Source organism: Lontra canadensis, unplaced genomic scaffold, assembly GCF_010015895.1.
Source record: "Lontra canadensis isolate GAN:19392208 unplaced genomic scaffold, GSC_riverotter_1.0 scaffold31, whole genome shotgun sequence".
In the NCBI taxonomy this organism is placed as follows: domain Eukaryota; kingdom Metazoa; phylum Chordata; class Mammalia; order Carnivora; family Mustelidae; genus Lontra; species Lontra canadensis.
In genome coordinates this window covers 1766532-1784861 of record NW_022631025.1, presented here as the reverse complement: position 1 = coordinate 1784861, position 18330 = coordinate 1766532, and the positions used below count along the sequence as shown (strand labels likewise).

The 18330-nt window shown below is 51.8% G+C and overlaps 1 protein-coding gene across 1 annotated transcript in view; it reads right to left on the bottom strand.

The window, feature by feature from the left end:
* The window catches only part of SHC3 (SHC adaptor protein 3), a 90397-nt gene that overhangs the window by 48685 nt on the left and 23382 nt on the right, over positions 1 to 18330 (bottom strand). The window contains exon 2 of the mRNA XM_032866420.1: positions 16560 to 16630. Within this exon, the coding sequence (XP_032722311.1) occupies positions 16560 to 16630 (71 nt within the window). The remainder of the gene's footprint in view (positions 1 to 16559; positions 16631 to 18330) is intronic.

Here is an 18330-nt window from a genome sequence, read left to right as displayed (position 1 = left end):
CGCGCTCGTTCTCTCCCGGCGGGATGGGGCACGGCTGCCTCTCCCTCAGGGGCAGGGGGACGGCACTGCCGGGGCGCTGACGTCTGCGGCATGTTGTCAGGTGGGGCTGTACGCACGCGGAGACTTAGCTTTGTGAGAACCTGTCCAGCTGCATCCCACCCGCCCGCGGTCACACATGTGACACAGGTGGCCCTCCTGGCGCTGATATCGTGAAGTTGGGACGGCTGCAGATGGCCGATGGCACAAGGGAAGTGGAGGGGGAGGGAAGGTTCTGTCTGCTTTGCGGTGCTAATTAGTGCTTCTATACAACCGCCCACACTCATCACAGGGCACACGTACACGTCGCTGGATTTTACTTATGAAATCAGCAGTGACGCTAGGGGAAGGTATAGTCCCATAACAATTTTTTAATGAGGCAAGAAGCATAGCCTACTGTTTGCCCAGCAGGGCTCCCCGGGGGCCATGTCCGGGAGAAACGCGCACACGCGGTCCCCAGAAGACATGTGCAAGAGTGAGCGTGGTCTCGCCCTCACTGGGCGCCCCCAGGCAGGGAAGAACACGCTAGTGGGGCAGCTGAGAGCATGAGTGACGGTCGCAGACAAAAGGACGAGGGAGAGGGGAAAGGCGGGCCCAGGGTACATAGCAACCCCCCCCGATTACGAGTAGTTCAAGGTGGGCTTCGGGGGCCGTGGGGTGCGTTCGGGACCCATTCTGAGTCCTGGACTGGCTGACGGCCAGCGGGTGTGCGCCGACGCCCGAGAGCCAGGTTCTGGTCCGCTGATGCCGAATACAGATGAGAGTCGCGGTCAGATGAGAACAAGAATTTCGCCAAACGTACAAAACGGTACCCACTAATTAGTGGGTATGACACGATTCTTGATTCCCGGAGAACCGGGACATCATTACTCGCGTGTGTCCTGGACTCGGGGAGCCCGGTGGAGATCGCGAAGCCGGCCCCACCCCAGCACCCCTAAGCGAGGTCTGCGCTCGACTTGGCCCCCCTGATGTGGAGGCCTGAGTTCCTCCGCATCACCGCGAGGAGAATCCACTGGGCGGGGTAACCGGGAGCGCACATGTCCACACCACACGCAGTTCCGTCACTCTGGGAGCCCGAGTACTCACGAGGACCTGTCGGCACAAAGGAAGAGCCCGAGACTCGGCGAAAGCGCTCTTGTGAAACGTGAAGGAAAACTGCCCCTTCTCTTTAAGCGTACTTTTATTTTCTGACGTTTCTCTAGGGACGATGCGGTATTTATAACGACACAGAACCGAGTTTGGGGGCATGCAGGTTAGGGGTGGGCCGCGGTTTTGACCTGGAGACACCGGGCAAAATCTGAAGACTCCTGGTCGTCACAAGGTCGAGGGTGCATCTAGCGGGTGGAGCTCGGCAGGGGAGTTGCTGGATGCCCCAAAACCCCCAGGGGAGCCCCCAGCACGGAGCACGGCCTGGCCCCGGATGGCGGGGACTCTGAGGCCGAGGAGCCCTGGCCAGGAGCTCGGGTTTCATCTCTGTCCAGGGCGCTGGCCGCCAGGACCCAGCAACCATGCCACCAGCATTGACGGGACGGTGTGGGGAGGCACCATTCACACCGGAGAAGGGTGTCCCCGGAAGGAAGGCTGCGGGGACAACCCCACCTTCACCGTCAGCTGCTTGTCCTGCAGGTCCCAGAGGTCCACAAGGGCTGTGGTCCCAGCAGCAGGGAGGGTCGGCTGCTACTGTGGGCGCCTCCTCACGGGGGTCCAGAAACCAGATCCCTGGGAGCCACCTGCCGGCTGCCTCCCCCCTCGCCCAGGGAGAGGGACCCAGGCTCTGGACAGGGTGCCTGTGGGACAAGGAGTCTGGCAGTCACCTGTGCGAGGCTGGGGACTGAGGAGAGGAAGAGGCTTTGCCCCACAGAAGAAAGCACCACGAGGACATTGCACGGGCCGGCACGGTTCAGGGCAGCCTCCTGGCACAGGCCCCCACCCCAACCCCGGTGGAGTGGAACAGCTAGGGTCAGAAGATCCACCAGAGGGGGCTCTGCAGAACTGGGGTCCTGAGCAGACACCCCAGGGCAAGGACACCTGGCCACCCCTTCAGGCATCTGCAGGCATCCAACAGAGAAGGCTCACTGCCTTAGGACACCAGCCACCGAGCACGGCCTCCAAAGGCAGGGTCAGACCCACTGCTCAGCAACACGTCTCTCTCGTATTTTAGCGCATTTGAGTAAATGAGAGCAACCTGCAGATTGGCTCGTGAAATTTTCTCTCCAGCGCTGAAAGGCTTTACTTCACCAGCAGTTATAAATTGCTAATTCTGACATGATCCGCGTCTTCATTCTTCCAGGTGGCAAGCAGTAAATAAGAACTTGAAGAGAAAGGACATTATGCCACCACGTCACCCTCAGAGAAAGCTGTGTTTTCTACCATAAATGACTTTCACGCTGCTCATCACAGGCAGCCACGCTGATTTTCCCAGAAAAGGCCCTGGGGGCAGAAAGGAAGGAGAAATGATTTAATAACACCTTTCCCACACGGAGTTTGTCTCACTAATCACATCCTCTGGGCCGCCACTATTAACAATCTGCTTTTTCTGATGCTTCATTTTAGCCATTTCCCCAGACTCCTGCAAGCTTGAGATTTCGACAAACATTGGTTGACCTCCGACCATGTGCTGGGCCGTGAGCTTCTGGAGGGCCCTGCGGGGAGTCCTGTTGCCTTGGCGGGTTCTGACAATGCCTCACCCAGACCTCATCCAGGAAACTCAAACCCTGTGTTTATTTTTTTTAAGATTTATGTATGTATTCGAGAGAGGGAGAGCCCATGCACGAGAGCACAGTGGAGAGAGGCGTAGGGAGATGGAGAGAGAAACTCAGGCAGACTCCTTGCTGAACATGGAGCCGGACGTGGGGCTCGATCTCCCAACCCGAGACCACACCTGAGCTGAAAGCAAGGGTCAGACGCTTAACTAGCTGTGCCACCCAGGCACCTCTGCTTTTTATTTGTTTTTAAAGATTTTATTTATTTATTGAGAGAAGGAGAGAGAGAGAGAAAGAGAACATGAGTAGGGGGAGGGGCAGAGGGACAAACAGACTCCCTGCAGAGTGGGAAACCCAAGCTGGGGCTCAATCCCAGGACCCCAAGTTCATGACCTGAGCCAAAGTCAGACGCTTAACCAGTTGAGCCACCCAGGTGCCCAAACCCTGTGTTTAGAAGGCAGTGGGGTTCAATCCCCTGCCCCACCGGATTCAGACACCTTAGACTTTGTTATAATGAACAACAAATATGAATAGATTTTGATGATGGGAAAATGCTTGTGATTCTAAGGGAGGATTCGTGAATATAAGCTTTTATATGCAGTCTGAACATTGTTATATCAAGAATGCATATGAAAAACATCTTAACAAAACCATGTCAAAAGTGACATCATCGCGACTGAGACAAAGTGACATCATAGGATGAGAAGGACACTATTTCTATACTGCCAGAAATATGTGACCCAAAGGCAATAGATAAATTGAAATTGAGGGAAATTCTACAAGAAAGTCCACTTTTTATAAATGTCAAGACAACGGAAGGTTGGGCATTTGTGCCGGTGGAAGGAGTCCAGAGCCGTGACAACTAGATACAATGGGTGATTCTGGCTGGAGCAGTCTCTTGATGTCAAACCAGACAAGGACACCGCGAGAAAATTATAGGCCAGTGTCCCCGGTGAACACAGATGCAAAAGTCCTCAACGAAATGACAGCAAACCCAGCCAACAGTATGCTAGAAGGATCGTTCGCCTGATCAAATGGGATTTATTCCAGGGACACAAGGGCGGTCTGCAAATCAAGCACCGTGACACTTCCCAGCTTACAAGATGAAGGACAAAAACCACACAATCCTCTCAGTCAATTCAGAAGACTCATTGGACAGAATTCAACATATATTCCTGGTAGGAACTCTCAACAAACTGTGTGTACAGGGAAGTACCTCAGCATAATTCAGGACATACGGGATAAGCCCGGTATCACACTCAGTGGGGAAGACTGACAGCTTTTCCTCTAAGGTCAGGAGCAAGATGAGGATGTCCACTGTCCCCTCCTTGATTCGACATGCTGTTGCTTTTTCAAAATTGTTTTGGCTACTCTAGGTTCTTGACTGTTCCATGTACATTGAAGAACCAGCGTATTGATTTCTATAAAAAGGTTAGTGAGACTTTGATGAGAATTGCATTAAATGTATAGATCAGGGTTTTGTTGTTGTTGTTGTTTTTAAAAGATTTTATTTATTTATTTGACAGACAGAGATCACAAGGAGGCAGAGAGGCAGCAGAGAGAGTGGGGGAAGCAGGCCCCCCGCTGAGCAGAGAGCCCGATGCGGGGCTCGATCCCAGGACCCTGGGATCATGACCTGAGCCGAAGGCAGAGGCTTTAACCCACTGAGCCACCCAGGCGCCCCTAGATCAGTTTTTAAAGACTATGTTTTTACAACGCTGAGTTTTCTAACCTGAGAAAACAATGTTTAATAGTTTGTTGTATATAAATCTCACATTTTCTTAAAATTAACACTGAAACAGTGTGGAGGTTCCTCAAAAAATTAAAAACAGAGCTACCCTATGACCTAGCAATTGCACTACTGAATATTTACCCCAAAGATACAAATGTAGTGAAAAGAAGGGGCACATGCACCCCAATGTTCATAGCAGCAATGTCCACAATAGCCAAACTGTGGAAGGAGCTGAGATGTCCTTCAACAGATGAATGGATAAAGAAGATGTGGTCCAGATACACAATGGAATATTACTCAGCCATCAGAAAGGAGGAATACCCAACTTTTGTATCAACATGGACGGGACTGGAGGAAATTATGCTGAGTGAAATAAGTCAAGCAGAGAGAATCAGTTATCATATGATTTCACTTATTTGTGGAGCATAAGGAAGCGCATAGAGGACATTAGGAGACGGAAGGGAAAATTGAAGGGGGGAATCTGGGTGGGGGACGAACCATGAGAGACTGTGGACTCTGGGAAATAAACTGAGGGTTTCAGAGGGGAGGGGGGTGGGGGAATGGGTGAGTCTGGTGATGGATGATAATAAGGAGGGCATGGATTGCATGGAGCACTGGGTGTTTTTTTTTTTAACGTTTTTTAAAGATTTATTTATTGGACAGAGAGGGATCACAAGTAGGCAGAGAGGCAGGCAGGGGTGGGGGGAAGCAGGCTCCCCACTGACCAGAGAGCCCGATGCGGAGCTCGATCTCAGGACCCTGAGATCATGACCTGAGCCGAAGGCAGAGGCTTTAACCCACTGAGCCACCCGGGCATCCCAGAGCACTGGGTGTTCTATGCAAACAATGAATCACGGAACACGACATCAAAAACTAATGATGTACTGTATGGTGACTAACATAACACAACTAAAAATATTAACACTAATTTGTGTTTTTATGCTATTCTATATGGTCCTTTAAAAATTTCATCTTGCAATTGATTTCTGCAACCTCACTTATTAGTTCTAGAAGCTTTCATGTAGATTCTTCAGGATTTTCTGTATAGATGGCCATGTCACATGTAAACAGAGACCGTTTCATTTCTTTCTGTCCAATTTGTATGGCTTTTACAAGGTTCTTATCTTAGCGCACGAACATCTCGAGTGCGGTGTTAACTAAGGGCTGCTAACAATGGTGTTGGCTGTAGGGTTCTGTGGATTCCGCTTATCAGATTACGGAAGCGTCCTTCTACTCCTAGTGTGTTGAGAATTTTCATCATAAACGTATATTGAATTTTGTCAAAACCTTTTCTTCGTACATTAAGATTTCCATATTTTTTCCTTAGTTTGCTGATAAGGAGAATGACATTGATTAAACTGTTAATGTTGAACCAACCTTGCAGTCTTCAGATAACCCTCCAGCATGTGATGTATTATTATCTTCTTGATACATTGGTGGTCCAATTTGCTACCGCACTGTCAGGGTTCTCTGTCTATTTCACAAGGTTTGTTTTTTTTTTCTTTTCATGCCTTTGTCTGGTTTTAGTATCAGATAATGCTGGCCTCATAGAATGAACTGGGAAGTTTCCCTCCCGTTTTCAGGAAAAGACTGTGAAGAGCAGGTGTTACTTCTTCCTAAACGTCTGGTGGATTCCACCAGTGGAACCATGTGGCTCTAGAGCTTCTCCATGGGGAGTTTCGCTTGTTTGTTTTTATGATGATTTTAATTTCTTTAATAGATAAAGGTTTATTCGGGTTATTTTTTTTTCTTAAGCCACTCTGGTTATTCTAACTTTCAAGGAATTTATCCATTTCATCTAAGTTATTCAATTTATTGGCACCAAGTTGTTCATGGTATTTTGCTATTATCCTCCAGTGCAGTAGTATCTGTGGGAATGTCCCCTCCTTCATTCCTTCTGTTTGTGATCCAAACTTTCTCCCTTTCCACGACTCATCTAATAGTTGATCAATTTTAATGTTTTTTTTAACCACCTTTTGGTTTTGAACGTTTTCTCTATTCTTTTTCTGATTCCAATTTTATTGATTTCCAGTGCTCTTGAAATGGCCTAAAGAACAGTGAAACTTAGAGCAAACACAGCAATGATTCTGAGTCAAGAAATGGTTCACGATATTCAGACTCTGAGTTGGAAAAAAGTTTTAGGGATACCTTTTTCGTATTGCTTATATTTTCCTCTTAACAGATGTACAAGGGTTATGGTGATAGAAATCTGTGCCTTCAAAAATACAAAATAGCTTTTTCAATATATATAGACTTTGATATGATTTTTAATATATATAAAAATTGAAAGCATTGTGTCATATTTTAATAGGCAGTGCTTTTCTTTTAATGCTTTCAAAATAACGAGGTTTTTTTTTTCTTTTTAGAGGAAACAGTATTTTGGAGTGGATGGAATATGGTCTATGTCTTCAGATGTCTACTACAATGTCCAGTGAGGTAAGAGCGATTCAAACCATGTGGTCTTACAGCTCAGGGCAAAAGGGGACACTCCCGTAGCTGGATGCTTGGCCTTGAGGCAGGCACCAGGGCCGGGAGAATGAGGTGGAGCAGGTCAGCCTGGTTCTGCAAAGGAAGCCTAGTGGGGCATCCTGAGAGGTATATTCGGGAAGGTATCTGGGGTGGGTCAGGCAGAACGCTGGCTGCGAAATTAAGAATTTTCCATTGTGGGGCACCTGGGGGGCTCAGTCATTAAGAGTCTGCCTTCAGCTCAGGTCATGATCCCAGGGTCCTGGGGTCAAGCCCCACATAGGGCTCCCTGCTGAGTGGGGAGTCTGCTTCTCACTCTCCCTCTGCCTTCTGCTCCCCCTACTTGTGCTGTCAAATAAACAAAATCTTTAAAAAAAATCTTTCATTAGATTCTGCAGATAATGGATAAACAATGAAGGTTAATGGGGAGTAGTACGTCCCAGGCAGACTAACCCATGAGCAGGTGCCCAGGGAACTGAGGGAGGCTGCCCAGGGAGAGCCAGTAGGCACTAGTGTCTGAACGAGGGAGGAAGGTCAGGTAGAACAGTCCCGGCTTCTACTCTGGGAGAAGACGCGGGCTGTAGTCACGGCAAGCACTCCAGGAGACGTGAGCTGGGCCCGACGGTCCAGGAGATGGTCCTGTTCTCACAGTGGTGGGAGGTGAGAATAGGAGGCAGAGAGCCGATCCTTGGGACCTGGAACCATGCCCAGCAAGACGCAGGTCTGTTTGGCCGCTCTCGGCGCAGGACTCCAAAGATTCAGGAGTGCGGACACGGGTCTGTGGCTTATACACCCGGATTATTTAAGGCAATGAGATGGCCAACCTGGACAGAATATCATGAACGTGAAAACGTCGATATCCACGAACACGTCTCAAGCTCTTCTGTGCACTGGACGGCACGTTAGGTGCTTTTCAGATATTAACTCAATCACTTCTCGATCCCTTTGAAGGAGGCACCATAATGATTCCCGTTGTAAAGATGGAGAAACAGAGACGCAACGTATTTAAGTCACTTCCACAGCTGCCCAGCTGGAAAGTGGTTTAGTGCACACAGAAGCCCAGATCATCTGTCTGCAGAACCTACAACCCGAGACCGTTCTCTTACGAGGGCAAGGAGACATTTACGGAAGGATATGTGGGGGAGGGGGGGGGTGGACAAGTGAACTCCGAGAAAGAGACAGAAAAGGAGCAATCGGAGAGGTACTTCCTGACACAAATGTGCTTCTGGCATGAGGATTATAAATACACACCATGCCAGATGGTCCCTAAGGAGAGTATGGAGTGAATGCCATATACTCATCTCATGGGTTCTATTTAAACCATGCTAAGCCACCAAGTCAACTATGCTCTCCATTTTTAAAATTTCTGGATGAGTGGGATCACTTGAAAAAAAAAGATAAATGGACTCATTTTCAAAGCTGTGGTTTCATAGATGGGAGTTGCAAATGGTTCGGAAGTTATAGATAGATCTCTGGAGCTCTGCTTCTCCAAGGGCGGTACCTGGCCCGGGGGCAGCAGCATCCCCTGGAGACTTGTTGCAAATGCAAATTCTCAGCCCCCACTCCAGACCTGCTGAATCGGAAACTCTGGGGGCGGGGCCCAGCCATCTGCCCGAAAATGCTGTCCCCGTGACTTCAGCAGATGCCCACGTTTCAGAAGGAGGGCTCCAGAAAATAAGACGATCTGTGCTGTGCAGCCAGTCTCCGCAGCCCCACCCCGGGTCGGAGCACTGACGGAACGCAGACCATCCCTGCGGCCCCTCTGCCTAGCCTGCTGGGTTCTGAAAGGAATCAGACTCCAGGGGCCCCCAGGTCAGATGAGGGTCCCTCCTCGTAGTGCAATATGGTAGAGGAAACACAAAGGTCCTCCATGCCTGCTGCCTTCACCCAGATCTTAGCAGGGTCATGGGCAGCTGGGTCTCATCCCCCCGCGCCACGGCAGAATCCCACAGGAAGGCACCTTGACCATTAAGAAAGCTCCTGCGTCCTCAGCAGCCAAGTGTGACATGCCTACCACACAGAAGGTTCTATCAGGAGCCGGCTTAGTAGGCTGCCAAAGAGGTAAATTAACAAACCAACAAATCCTGAGACTTTGCACGAAGCTCTATGAAGTCCTCACCTGCTTTGCTGACACCCGCAGACACGGCATCTAACCTTTCTGTGCATTCCAGAGACACCGGGGCTCACCCCAGCCACTTGCCCTTCCTTGCCACGCGTCCTGGGAGAGCCTGGCTCACCTGCATGGCCCAGCTGCCCCCGAACCTCCCGGCCGACAGCCAGCCTCTGGCTGGATGTACTCATGCCCGTGGGTGGTGACCACAGCGGAACGTGTGCCCGTGCTCTGTAGCCACTTACCAGAGCGTTAGGACCGCAAGGCCGGCCTGACGTGCTGTTAGCCAGGCCTCAAGAGGAAAGGGGATGCAGGGAAGTAGAAGGATGTCTGGGTTGTCCAGGTGGGGAGAAAATGAAAACCAGGCCGGTTTATGCAGGTGTTCAGGGCAAAAAGAGGAAGACACCTGTCCTGGGACGTCCTGGAGACAACGATGGTGCGGCTCTCCATCCATCTCCCCCAGCCTGCCCCAGCCCATCCACCCAGCTCGCCCTTCCTCACCTCCTCTGTCCCTGAACCCCATACCACCCCACCCCACCTCGCCCCATCCCATCCCCCAATGGCTTCAAGCTGAGGGGGTTAGAGCCTCTCTTCTCTAAGCCATCCACATGAAATTTTTGGTTATGAACACTTTTATTACATTTCCTCCTGTTATTTGGAGAAAGTTCACGGCAGTTGCTGGAGAACAGGATGGACAGCCCCAGGATGGACTGAGGGAGTGGAGCGGGGACAGAGCTCCGTTTGCAAGTCCACACTGCCTCCAAACGGACCCTGTACTCACGACTCTGCGGACCCTGTGCTCCGGGTCCCATCCTCTGAGCCTGCTCAGGCCATCATTCCACGGCGGCCAGTAGGGGCATTTGGAACCCGCAGCGCCCCCTCTCCAGTGGCATCTCGGGGGCTCGCCCGGCAGTCGTGTGCTTCCCAAAGGACGCACCTGTCCCCGTCCCTCATCCCTCGACGGGGCTGCAGCACTGTGGGGGCACGCCGTCTGAGGCCGCCGCTGTGGCTCAGGTCTCCGCGGCCACTTGCCAGCTTGTGCGGTGTCAGTCTGGGAGAACTTTCCAGTCCCATGTCCTCACATCTGGGAGCGCACAGCCCGCCCCAGGGCTCCTGAGCAAAGCCTCGCACAAGAGGCCACTCTGAGGTCGCTCACCAACACTTGACAGTGCTCACCCTTTCACTGACAAAAACGGCAAGGGCTTGTCGTGATGATGGGCTCTTCCCTGTGCTTTGTTCTCAAAATCCAAATGGCGACCAGACACGGGATGTGACACATGGTTGTTGGACAAACGAATGACACACTCATTGCAAGGCCAGGAATGTGGTAAGTACTTGGTACGAGAGCCGTGATTAGTATTATTACCAATTATTATTAGCAGCTGGCAAAGCAGGGACACGATAAAATATTAGACAATATTGGCTCAAGTGAAAATAAAGACACATTATTAAATATTTCACCCTTTTCAGTAACTTAACAGTTTTCTCTTCAGCTAGAAAAAATACCTTGGATTGAATTGATATTGATAATTAGTAATAATATCAACGAGCAAACAATGTTACAGACTAATCATTATATCAATTATAGTTACAATAATTATACTATCAGTGTTAATGTCACACAGAAAATCAGAGAGAGGAACCTGAGCCCAGAGAGGTAACAAGTGGATGGGAACCAGAGCTTGGCTGGTGCCCAGGGTCCCTCGACTCCCCACTGGATTAGGAGCTTCATTGGGCACATGTAGTGTTCTGCTAGGAGAGGTCAGGACAGACAGCTGCTCAGAGGGGCCACAACTGAAAAGTCCGATTCAGAATGGACAGACCAGGAACCGTCATCTTGACATCCCTGAGCCCACTCTGGGGTCCATGGCCGGTGCCTATGACCCTGTCCGGCTGCCTCAGGGGCCCACTCTGGCACGGGCTGCTCTGACAGAGGCTCCTGCTGCATCCTCAGCCTGGCCAGGGTGCCCCCAAGTTGTGCGCCTCTGTCTCTACCCAGGATAATCCTCAATTTCACTTAACTTGGTGGGAGGCAGTTGGTGGGGAATGGCACCAGCGTCCTCATCCCTCTGGGAGAAGGAGGCCGGCCAGTGATGGGGCCTCTGTCAGTGACCCTCTTCCCTGCTCATCACCCAGGCCTATGAAAGCAATGGCCTCCCTCCTATGTTTCCTAAGAATCTACTGGCTTAAATGCTCCCTCCTCCAGGAAGCCTTCCCAGACTCGCTCAGGCCCTGGGGATGCTCTTCCAAGTGTCTGTGGTACTTCTGAAGGCTTGCACTGAACGCCTGTAGGACTGCCTTGTGACTCCGGGCCTCTCCTGGGCTGTGGCCTGCTAAGCAGCTGTGCCCAGTACTTTCTCACACCCGGAAGCTGATACAGGAGACATGGGCATGGAGTTACCCTGGGGGGTGACGTAGAAGGACTCAGCTGTGCTCCAGAGCCGGGGGAGCTTGCACACAGGGAGCTGGGGTTGTCAGAGGGACTTCTCAACTGGAAAACCACCAGCTCCCTCCTCACCAGGCCTCACCCCAGGGGCACAGGGCTGCCAGAGCCTGGGCCCGTGACATGTGTTCAGAACAAGTAAATTTAGAATGAAGCAGTAAGGCTAAAGTCACAAGGGAGTGGCTCTGAGTTCCCCAAATACGCAGGGATGGGTGGGCAGGCTGTCACACCCGCCGTCGCCTTTCTATTTCTGGCAGTCAGCTCGCCCCGGGCCCGAGCGTTACAGATCCGCGCCTCTTCCACACGCCGAGCTCCGGTCAACAGCAGAGGTGTCTGTTCAGTGGAGAAAGGAGCCCAGGAGAGCCGTCATCCAGCGCTCTAACTGGGAAGCTGGGGCAGCACCCAGGCGCCCAGCAAAACCCAGCCTTGCTCACCGTTCCCACGCCACGTGCCGACTCACCCATCTTCACACTACTGGTAGGGCAGATTTGCAAACACAGGACCTTCCGAATTACTTCCTCTGGGTTTGCAAAGGGAGAAGCAACAGAAGCAAGCCCCGCCCACTCGGTGCGGCGCGTGGCCGTCACACCACCATTCTCAGACTGAGCAGATGTCCAGAGCCTACCACCCCGGGCTCTCCATCGTCCTACCGGAGGTGGGGGGTGATGCGATCAGAGCGTCAGTCCCTGGACCGCAGGCGGCTCCCCCAGTGGCCAGCAGCCCCACGCCTTCCTCCGTGTTCATCTCCAGCCACAGCAGCCGCTCAGAGCCTGATATCACATCAGCAGGTGCAGCCTTGCCCCACACCGCGCAGTGCGCTTGCTCTGATCCCCGACGGAGCTCATGAGGAAGTGGCCGAGCCACGCAGCCACACTGGAGGCATGATGGGACAGGCTCAGGGCAGGTGGCTTGCAGGAGTCCAGCAGGAGCACAGTCTCAGGAAGGCCCTCAGGCACACGGATGATGGACGACGGGGGGTGGGTGCTTTGGTTCTTTGAGGGCACGTAGAGAACGCTGGAGCCAGAAATGCCTAGAGAAGCCAGCGCTGCCTGGCCTCCCAGGTCGACTGGGAGACGGGGGTGGGTGGGGGGAGACAGAGTCTCGAGGCCAAGCTGCGGGCCTCAGGCTTGCCTTTTGGGTCACCAATGGGCCCCTGCATGTACAGGGTGGGTGAGAGACCAGTCCGCAAACCAGGCGGCACCCTCCACTATCACAAGCCCCCACGATCAGAGCGACAGGTCCCCAGGGCGTCTGACCCCAGTCATCACGTCACCAGGGTGAGTCCACTACTCTGTTCCAACTCAAGCCCCTGCACCCACCAACGGGCTGCCCAGCACGTTCAAACTCAACCACATGGTCACACCCCCGACCACAGTCCACGCGTGAAACCTCAGACAGAAGAGATGACAACGTCACAGTGTTCCCACCAGCAGGCTGACAGCCAGTCCCGCGTTCACTACCCTCTGCCCCGCGCGGACAATGTGAGGAGTGCGTGGCCGGCCCACACTCAACTGCTGGAAGAGAACAAAAGGGGAATAACTTCCCGGAAGAGAGGTGTTTTCCTTACCCAAGCTTTGATTTTGATTTTCACACTAAAGGGACCTTATGCATGTTTCTAGAGAATTTTCCAGAAACGGTGATTCTGGAGCAGAATGGTATGTGTGCACGCCACTGGGCATGCTAGGGAGCCGGTCACATCCATGCAGTGGTGCTGGAGGAGGTCTGGTCCTGACCAGGGTCTTTGGGGCCCACGGAAACTACAGCAGCTCTTAAAATAAGGGAAGCAAAATCACAAAACCAGATTGCACTGCCGACTCCACAATTCAGAAGAATGAGTTTATTTCAGGACCCAGACGACGCACTGACCATCGATGGGAGCACCAGGAAGAGTGGCGCAGGTGCATGTGGCTGTCGACGGGACCGTCATCTGGCGAGTCCAAGCAGTGCAAAAGGTCAGCCCGGAGTCATTTAAAGCCAACACGGATGGCTGGAGAAGGGCCACCTCGCTGAGAACTCTGGGCTTAAGTGGTATGTCTTTATAGCCTTCCATGTCCTAAAAATGGCTTAAGATGACTCCCAATAATAGATAAAACTTAACACGATGAATAGCATAAAAATGAGCAGAGGAGGAAATCCAAGGGAAGAAGGAAAGACACGCTGGTCCAGCTGCCAGAGGCATGTGGAGAGCCTCGCATCACTGTGCACGGGGCACCCGAAGGGCAGAGACCCCGCTCTCCCCCAGGTACTCCCCACCTGACGTGGCTCGTCCCGCCATAACCCAGTTCAGCCCCCCACGCCCACCCCCTGCAACAGAGGAGAACCTTCGGAGAGAGGACGTCTCAGGGCGGCGAACGGCGTGGTCCACGCAGGCGGTCATCTGACCCCCGGGTTCAGGCCAGGCAGCTACTCTCGGGAGCACTGTTGGCCACCATCACCTGGTTTGGAAATCCAGCTCCATCCTCCCTGCTTGCGACTCTCCCCCCGACCCCCTGCCCATCTCCCTAGGTGATGCCAGCCAGAGACCCTCCCTCGGGCCCCTCCCCTGGGCTGAGCCGCCCCCTCTGTGGGCCCCGCCCCATGGGCGTCAGATCTCCCACCACCACCACCGAGGTGGACATCGTGCTTGCGTCCTGTTCACGGGTGTACAAGCTGAGCCCAAGCTTGCACAGGTGGAAAATGGCAGAACGGGGCCCCACACATGGGACGACCCTCCACGCGTGGGCGGCCTCCAGGCTGCTCCACCGCAGGTGTTCCGGTGCGTCATTCACCGCGATCACCACAGCTAATACGTAGTGGCCAGCAGCTTCCCGCCTGCTTGCGAAGTTACCCGCTCGGGAGCGGCTGGCAGTCCACAGGCGGCTCTGTGGAGAGCGTGACAGTCAACCTAAACTCAGACCCAACACTCAGCTGACCCCCACAGAAGGACACGCGGTTGGCCTCCAAGAAGCACTTACATCTACAGCTTGAAACCCTCTACCAGAGGAGTAGGGGCTGGTCACTTGCTCACAGAAACACATATTTTTATGAACGGTGTGGCTGGGGAGCCCTTGGAAACTGTCTTTCCAGAGCCTGTTGACAACAACCTAATCACGTCTATACCCACATCCCATTTTCCAGCAACCTTCAGCATAGACAGCAAATGCCGCGGGGGCTCGGCCAGCGCGGGGAGGCGGCCTCGGCCTCAGCCCTCTGCCCGGTGCCCCCCAGTGCTGCGCAGTCTTCTCCTGGAGCTTTGCAAAGGCTTCTCTCTGACCTTGACAAGTCACGACCTTGATGTGTCACATTGTTTCCCAGGCGTGGACTGCAGCTATCCCCTAAAATAAGGACCGTGCCACGTGGTAGAAGCAAGGCCAGAAGCAAAAAGCATCGCGGAGACAACCACAGAGAGTTTTCAAAAAGCCTAACCAAGCCAGAACTCAACACCAAGTCTCCTGAGTCCCAGAACCGCGCCCCCCTCCCCCCAGCCCATTACACTGCCTGCCTTTGCCGAAGCCTGGATGGAACGGGATGCACACCTAGACCTCCACATCCACCGGCGTCTGCCCCGCAGCTTCCTGCTACGGTGTTACCGTTGCTCCGGGACCCTGACGGAGGGAGCACCGGGATAGTTCCCATCCCCCCAACCCCTGCTCCCCAGGCCTGTGCCCATCACACACCCCTCTGTCATTTGCCTCTGCACCTTTCTCCCCGGAGCAGGGGCCCGGCAACACAGGATGGCCCACGCGGGCCAGCACATGCCCAGCTGGCACGAACCCTTCGATGGATACACCAGGAGAACTGAAATGGAAGGAAGCCACTCAGAAGTGAAAGGAGCTATTAAGGGAATTCAGCAGAAAAAGCCGACGATTCTCTTTCATGAATCCACCAGCATACACGTGATGGCAAACAGTCCCGTGGTCCCCGCACCAGACACGAGCCCAGCGCTCTGCTCGCCGGCGCCACTCTGGTCCTGCCACCACATCTGGAGGATCAAGCACTGGCTCCGTAACCTCCTGCTTCTCTTCCGGAAAACTGTTGAGAACACCGTTCCTTTGCCTTGGCGACTTCCATAAACCATCCTGTACCGACCGGCAGAGGCAGATTCTTCCTTTAGTGCGGGTTAAAACGTTGGCGCGTTCCCACCTGCATGCCTGGAGTTGCTTCAGAGGAGACAGAAACATCACTTCTTCTGAACACGGATTTCTTCGGCGAGGAGGACGTACCACAGCGGTATTTACCACAGTCAAAGTGTGTACAATATTTAGCCGCTAATGACTACAAATAACAGCTTCCTAAAGCTCGGTCATTAGTTTTTGGCTTGCTAGCCCAAAGATATGCACTAGACTGATGGAAATGCCGTAAGTAGGAGGTGTTTTCTGAGGTCACTATCTAGACCAAGTAATTCCACAAACACCAAAGCGAGCGAAGCTTGTGGCCCAAAGCAATGGGCTCTTTCACAAACCCCTCCTGGCTTTCCAGATCTCCTCTTCCAGGTGACCTGAAACGGGCGTTTTTCTAAAGGTTTAAACTCTATAAGGCTACGATTTTATTAAAAACAGTACGTAACTATGGAACTGGCCCTCGAGGAGTTTAGAATCTAGTTGACAGCGGAGGACCTCTGTACACCTGCTCGATGTCACTGACCCTGTAAACAACCAGCTGCTTCTGAAATTACTACCGCCATGACCATCTCTGCCTGGAATCCATGCATTTTATTCTCTGTGCGGCTCTCTCCTGACACCTTCATTTTCTCTTTAGAAAGAAATAGCACAGTTCAGTACATTTTGAAATATCAATCTGGTTTAAGAGTTTCAAGTATAAAGAAATATTCACAAGCTCTACACGTGTCTGCAGCTCCATTATAAGGACAGCTTTGGAAGTGGGAACATCCCCAAGGTTCTTAAGCCTGAGGTGCACCTCACAGATGTGGGCAAACACATGGAAATCCTGAATCCACCGGGCTCTGACCCCCTGTCACGGTCACCAGCGCTCAAGAGGCAGACTCTCCTTCTGGAAGTTTCTAGACTGCTAATGCTGCAATCATTCCCTGCCGAAGTAAGATTACAGGAGTGCATGTTCAAGAGGGCTTACCTGGTAATCTGTGTTCTTGTGCTGAAGTCAAGAGACCTCATTGAGCGGAGAACTTCAATGCAGCCCAAGTACTGCAAGGGAAAAAACATAATCATGAGCCCGGGGGGTCGAGATGAAGAGACAGCTCCTAGCCACATCAAGGGCATTCCTGGAAGCTGTGCATGCTTCTTAAATCACATTTTAACTTTATGTGCCTCTTGAGGCTTTGTTCTCTTTCTGGAAAAGCAATAACTCACACCCATGAGAAAGTATCCTCGAAGCCTACAGGCCGCCAGACTTGACTCTCCCAAGATCCTTGAGTATTTGCATTTTATTCAGGAACATATTTTTCAAAAACTTCTGTTGAAGTATAACGCATACCATAAAGTGCAGAAATCTTAAGTGCATAATTCCATTATTGCCTAAACACGTCCCGGCGTGTGACCACCCCAACATCCAGACCTCGTATTTCTAGTCCTTTACAAGGGTCTAGAGTGTTATAATTTCTGAAGAAAGAATGAAAACACTCTAAGACTAACATGTTGACCAATATTAGACCTCATTATTTAACCAATATATTTTGGGTTCTGTCAACAAACTATATATCCATGACCCTCCTAGTTGCTTTATTTTGGTTTACCAGAAAGCCCTCTTCTGCATTATGTAACACAAACTTTCAGAAGTTTCAATTTACACATCTAAATTTGTAGCTAAATCTTTAATCCGTTTCACACATGTAAGCGTGTGTGTGTATGTAAATGTGCGGACATAACGAGAGCTGTACATAAACAACTAGATGGTGGAGATACAATATTTGTGTGCCAGAGCCCTTGGGAATTTGAAGGACAGATGTTTTCTACCAATGCCTTTAAATTTAGACTTCGCAGGAAGAGGCCTCATGGTGTAGTACAGAAAAGACTGCATTTGAATTATTCAGAAAACTGGAATTGGAGCCTGACTCTGTCATATCTAGTTATGTAACTTTGAGCAAAGCTTCAAAATTCTCTGAACGGAAGCCTCTGTACCCATACAACGTGACTATGCCTCCAGCCCTCGTGCAGCCACGTGACACCACAACCACCACATCGCACAGTTGCTGGAACACCACCACCACCACAGCCATGTGGATACAATGAACAACATCATGGAGACACACAAAGCAGATGACCACTGGCACGGCAGAGTCTCGTGACTACAGTGACCAACATCACTTCTGTGCCTGCCAGGATGAACGTCTCGGGACCGTACGGCTCCTAGCACCACTGCCATCACACAGTTACACAAATCCCACATCCACTGTCACAGAGTTCCGTGAATGACCCACTGATCATCCTCCATGACGCTGTGAGTCCCTTGAGAAGTGGGAACAACACTGCAGGGTTGGGGGGGCAGGTGCCGCTGCTAGTACGGCTGTGCAGATGCCATCACCACCATGGCAGGGGTATGTGACTACCACTGCCGCTGTCACTCGGATATGTCAAGACCTCAACCCTCTTTGCAGAGTTATGGGATTGCCACATCCATCACCATCACAGCATGGTGACATCACAGCAATGTCCCAGAGCTACGTGAATACCACCACCAGCAACGTTACGAAGTGAAGTAATTAGAATGACCAAAGTGGCAGAGGTGTCAACACCACCACCGCTGCTGCTCAAAGATCTGTGAACACATCACCCCCACCACGCAGAGTCACACAGTTACTCATCCACAACTGTAGGCATACAGGACTACCCCAAGACCACCATCACGGATGTGACTATGACAAGAACCACCGCAGATACCTGATGAG